Source organism: Geospiza fortis, unplaced genomic scaffold (assembly GCF_000277835.1).
Source record: "Geospiza fortis unplaced genomic scaffold, GeoFor_1.0 scaffold183, whole genome shotgun sequence".
NCBI classification, from domain to species: domain Eukaryota; kingdom Metazoa; phylum Chordata; class Aves; order Passeriformes; family Thraupidae; genus Geospiza; species Geospiza fortis.
In genome coordinates, this window is record NW_005054447.1 from 64017 (window position 1) to 69418 (window position 5402).

The following is a 5402-nucleotide window of genomic DNA, read 5'->3' on the forward strand; positions in this document are numbered from 1 at the left end:
GCACTGCGGGACCGGGCACTGGGAACGGGCAACGGGCACTGGCACCGGGCATCGGGAACCGGGCACTGGCAGGATCCGGGAGATTGGCACCCTTGTGCTGGGCTGGGCAGAGCTGGGCAGAGCTCTGAGCCTTGTGCTGGGTGCCCAGGGCTCTTTGGGCTGCCCGGGGCTCTGAGCCCCGCACCTGCCCGGCACGGACAGGTGGGCACAGCAGCAGGGCTGTGCAGCTGCCCGGGGCACGGGGACAAGGGGACAAGGGGGGTTTTGTCACATCTCAGCCCGGACGGGAGCGGCAGCTCGGGGCTGGGAAGGAGCTGGGAAATCCCAAATCGCTGTTCCCAAATCGTTCTCCTCAAATCGCTGTCCCCATGCCATAAGGGGTCCCTTTGAGGGGTCCCTGGGACAAAGGGGGGTTCAGCCGCCCCCTCCTGCCCTCAGCCATCCCAGCCCCTCTCCCTGCCCGCGTCTGTCTGGGGTTTATTTCACACAATCACAGAATAATGAGGTTGGAAGAGACCTCTAAGATCATCGGGTCCAACCCGTGCCCTGACACCTCAACCAGACTGTAGCACCCAGTGCCACGTCCAGTCTTTGTTAAACACATCCAGAGATGGTGATTCCACCACCTCCCTGGGAAGAGCATTCCAGTGCTTTGTATTTCTGCTCGGGAAATCCTGGGCGCGTTTCTGAGATGCTGTGGCTGGGAAGGAGGGAGGGCAGGAGGGTGGCACTTTAATCCCCCCTGGCTCCTGCAGTGCCCTGCACCTCCTGCTCGCAGAGAAAGGACAGCACTCCCCGCCAAGTGGGAATATTTTCAGCCCTTCCAGGGGAAGAGCCATGAATTTCAGACGAAAGTGCAAGAAATTCATCCAGTTTTAATAATTCCAAGAGGCACAGCATCACCTAGTGGAGGAAGGCTTGGGAGGTTCTTCCAAGCCCTGAGCCTTGAGGATTTTGGGATTTCAGAACAGGAGTTGAAGGTGGGAGGTGGAAAGGCGGTCAGCCACCAAAATTCCCATTTTTCATTTCAAATGAGGCACCCGGGGCATCAGGACTCGATCAGGGCATGCCTGGGGCACAGTCTGAGGTCTGCAAAGAAAATTGATCACAGCAAATTGATTCTGTCTGGGGAGTCATTGATGAAGGAATTGTGCCCTCGGGTCTGGGCTCTTCTGCCCCAGGCTCTGACCTTTAAAGTGGCACAGACAGGGCAAGCTGCCCAAATCCAGGCCCCAGGATTGTGTGGGGCAGGGATCAGCCTGGCCTTGGCACAGGGACAGGGCAGGCAGCAGGGCCTGGGCGCTGCCATGGAGAATTCTCTCAGGCTGGGAGCTCCAGCAGCCTTGGAGAGCAGGGCAGAGGTTCCCCCGCTCCCATTTCCCCCGCCACACGTGTCCCCATTCCTGGGGAGATGCCTGGCTGTGATTATCCTGCAGACAGGAATAGCTGCAGCCCACGCACTGCCTGCAGTGTTCCCTGCACCGAGGGAACAGCCTGGAATGCCAGCCCAGCCCTGCCTGCCCAGAGAGGGCAGCGACCCTGCTGCTTCTGCCCCGAGCTGCTGCTCTGCTGAAATCCTCCTTGCCTGGGTGCTGGCAGCAAGGGAAATGCCCCAAAAGGTGCTGGTTTGGTGAAATCCTCACAACTGAGTGCTGGCAGGAAGGGAAATGCCCCAAAGGTGCTGGTTTGGTGAAATCCTCCTTGTCTGGGTGCTGACAGCAAGGGAAGTGCTCTGCCACACAAACCTGGTCCAGGAGCAGACACTGCAGGCAGGGGAGGAGGAGGAGGAGGCTGGGAGAGCCCCACAGAGGGGCTGCTGTGAGTTAAACCCCAAATTCCTGGGGAGAACCCCCCGGATTTTGCCTGTGAAGGGCTGGAGGTGCCCGTGTGGCAGCGCTGGAGCCTCGGCCACCCTGCCCTGCCCAAAGCTGCCTGTGCCTGCCCGGTCCTGGTTAATCATTCCTGGCCATTCCAGACTCCCTGCCTGCATTCCCAGGGGGGTTTGTTTTCCCTCGGCAGTGCCAGGGCACGGCTGCACAGCCTGTGCTGCCTGGCAGAGCTGGCACAGGCACAGCCCTGCCTGGGGCACTGCTCTGTGCCTGCATTCCGTGCCTGGAGCCCCATCCAGGCGCTGCCACAGCTCTGTGTGTGTGCACGAGGGGCCACGCCAGGGCTGCACCCGCTCCCCTGCCCTCTGAGCTGCCATGTCCTTTGTCCGTCTGTCCCGGAGGGGGACACCAGTCCCTCTGCCAGGCCCAGCCTGCAGGAGCTCAGCTCCAGGCTCTGCTGTCACAGCTGGGATGGGTTTGGCTCCTGTCCTCTCCTGGAGCACATCTGTCCCTCTCTGCTCACACGGGTGCAGCTCAGAGGAGGGTTTGGTTTTTGGCTGGTGGTGAGGGCAGAGCTTGTTTGCTTTGCTTCTGTTCAAAGTGGAACTCTGAGAACAGGAAAAGTGTCTGAAAGCTGCACTCAGACAGCTGCTCCCTGGGCCAGCACAGGGACGGGGGCTGGCAGGGCAGCTGACACCAAAAGGAGGGGTTGGTGACACCAAAAGGGGGGGTTGGGGACCCCAAAGGGAGAGGTTGGTGACCCCAAAAGGAGGGGTTGGTGCCCTCAAAAGGAGGAGCTGGTGCCAGCTGGGATGGTGCCCTGCAGCCCGTGCCTCGGAGCTGAGATCAGGAATGGAGAAAAATGGAGAAATGCAAAGCTCCAGGGAGAGGAGCTCCCATTCCTGGGGATGCTGCTGGGGCAGGAGGGACAGCTGGGGTGGCTGGGGGGGTGTGGGTGTGCCCCAGCAGGAGGAAACACCTCCCATCCCCTTTGGACACCTTCCCTTTGGACATCTGCCCTGCAAGGGTCACTGGGGTTCCTGGCTGGCTCTCCTGGGGGCTGTCCCACTCCCTGGTACCCCAGGTGGGGTCTGGGCTGGTCTGGGGGGCAGAGGTTTGGGATTTGCAGGGCTGATGTGTCTCTGTCTCTCTGATGTGCCTCTCTGATTTCAGGAAGTGCCCTTCACCTTTCAAAAGGAAGAAAGAGAAGCAAGGTAAGGGTGTGTGACAGTGTTTGCAGTGACAGAGCGCCCGGGGAGGGGACATCCCCTCCCACACTCCTTTTGCACTTAACCTTCCTCAGGAGGAGTTTGAGGCAGAATTTCCTTAAATCTTGAAGCAAGGAGGGTGATGGGGAGGGAAGGGACTTGAGCAATGCCTTTAGAACAGCCAAGTCCCTCCTCAAAACACAGCCAGGAGCTCTCCAGTGGGGCAGGGGCTGCCAACACCTCCTGCAGGAGCTGCAAACATCTGTCTGACAGCACTGCCACGAGCAAGGGCATTCCTCAGGCTGTGTCCTGTGGCCTTTGGACCAGGCTGGGCAGAACATGTTTGCCAGGCAGCAGAGGAAATGACCAAGTTAAAAGTGGCTCTGACTCCTCCAAGGGCCCAACAAGGAGCTCTCTGTGCTGGGTCTGTGGCTTCTGCCAAGAACTCTGTGGTCCACAGCGTGCTGCCATCCTGGGAAACCTCATTTTTCCCAAAAAAACAAGCCCAGGCTTTCTTCTTGGGCAGCATCAGGGCTGAGGGAGTCAGAAGAGGTGGAAATCTGATTTGTGCCCAGCAGGCACCCCGAGGTGGAACAACAAACAGGTTCAAGCTGACCCCTAAACTGGTGTTTCTTTTGCAGGAGCTCACGTGAGGCAGGAGGCTCAGCAGCAGCAGCAGCCTGGCAACAAGGTAAAGAGCTGTCCAGAGCGTTTTCCTAAGTGTGGGTTGAGGAGACAGAGCTGCCCTGGGCTGGGGGGACACAGGGCAGGATCCAGAGCCAAGAATCCTCTCCTGCTCTGCAGCCTCTAACGTGGGCACACTGCCCATTTGTGGCTTCTCCCACTTTTTTTTGCCCCCTGTCTGTAGGAATGTGCCCCCTGTTGATGGAGTGACCAAATTATTCTTTGCCTGCTTAAAAAGACAACAAGCCCAGAAGTTTCTCTCCCAAATCAAGTACAAAGACATCTCATGGGACCTTTGGGAGTTCACCTCACACCTGGGGCTGAGGACAGAGGCCAAGAGGTCCAAATTGTACCCAACTGTACCCAATTTGGTACAGAAACACCTCACAGGACCTTTGGGACTTCACCTCAACCTGGGGCTGCTCAATTAGACACAGACCAAGAGGTCCAGCCTAGATAATTCACCAGAAAAGGAAGAAAAAAAAGGAAATAATCCCTTTTGTGAAGTGTTTTAGCAGGAGCAAGAACCTCTCACCCCTGGCTTTGTTTTTCTCTGTAAGAGCTTTGTTATTTTGCCTTTTATTAAACCTTTTTCTGTTTCCAACACTGCCTCAGAAGCCATCCTGCTGATTTGATGCTGTTTGGGGTAGCTGGGCTATCTCAAGTGTGATGGATTTCTCCTATTCATTTCAAAGGAGAAATCTCTTTTCCTTATGAAGGAAGTGTCCTAGTTTAAAAAAAGAAGTGAGTTTTTTGGACAGAATTTTTTTTCTACAGTCTGGGACTCTTGCTTTCATCTTAAACCGAAGTTCAAGTCCATAAAAGGTTGTAGCTCAGGTAAAATACCATGCAAACATGAAACCAAATATAAATCAACCATATCTAAATATCAATTTAAAACAGAAGATATTGACTGCTGAAAGTTGAAAGCAAGATTCTTTTTAACTAATACATTTTTGGACAGAATTTTTTTCTGACATTGCACCAGCATCAAACCACGACAGGGGATAAGCCAAATTTCTTTATATTTATTATGCTGAAATTGTTTTTTGTAAGAGTCTCTCAGACCAATTCTGGGAAAACTTACCTGGTTTTATCCTTTTGTGAGCAGGCTGTCACATCAGCAGTGCCCACGTATGAGGATGTCCCAGATGTCCCTGTGTATGCCACGGTGAGCAGAAGGGGTGTCCAGCAGGAGGAGAGCATCCACTACGCCGACATCCAGGTGCTGTGCAGGGCCCAGCAGCGCTCGGCTGCCCAGGTGAGGAGCCTGCAGCAGCACCAGGCCACCGAGTACGCCACCCTCAACTTCCCCAGGGCCAGGCTCAAGTACGACAGCAAAAACGGGACCTTGGTCTGAGAGAACTCATGGCCTCGTCCTGCTGCTCCTCCAGCAGGGAAAGGAGCTCACCCCATGGCCTTGTTCTCCAGCAGAGAAAGGAGCTCACCCCATGGCCTTGTCCTTCAGCAGGGAAAGGAGCTCACCCCATGGCCTTGTCCTTCAGCAGGGAAAGGAGCTCACCCCATGGCCTTGTCCTTCAGCAGGGAAAGGAGCTCACCCCATGGCCTTGTTCTCCAGCAGAGAAAGGAGCTCACCCCATGGCCTTGTCCTTCAGCAGGGAAAGGAGCTCACCCCATGGCCTTGTCCTCCAGCAGGAAAAGGAGCTCACCCCATGGCCTC

At 56.0% G+C, this 5402-nt stretch overlaps 1 protein-coding gene across 1 annotated transcript; it reads left to right on the plus strand.

The window, feature by feature from the left end:
- Positions 1 to 2982: 2982 nt before the first annotated feature.
- Positions 2983 to 5352, plus strand: CUNH11orf52 (chromosome unknown C11orf52 homolog). The gene is made up of 3 exons (XM_005427514.2): positions 2983 to 3043; positions 3679 to 3738; positions 4849 to 5352. The coding sequence occupies exons 1-3, from the start codon at positions 2983 to 2985 to the stop codon at positions 5079 to 5081; spliced, it is 354 nt and encodes a 117-aa protein (XP_005427571.1). The 3' UTR covers positions 5082 to 5352.
- Positions 5353 to 5402: the final 50 nt, after the last annotated feature.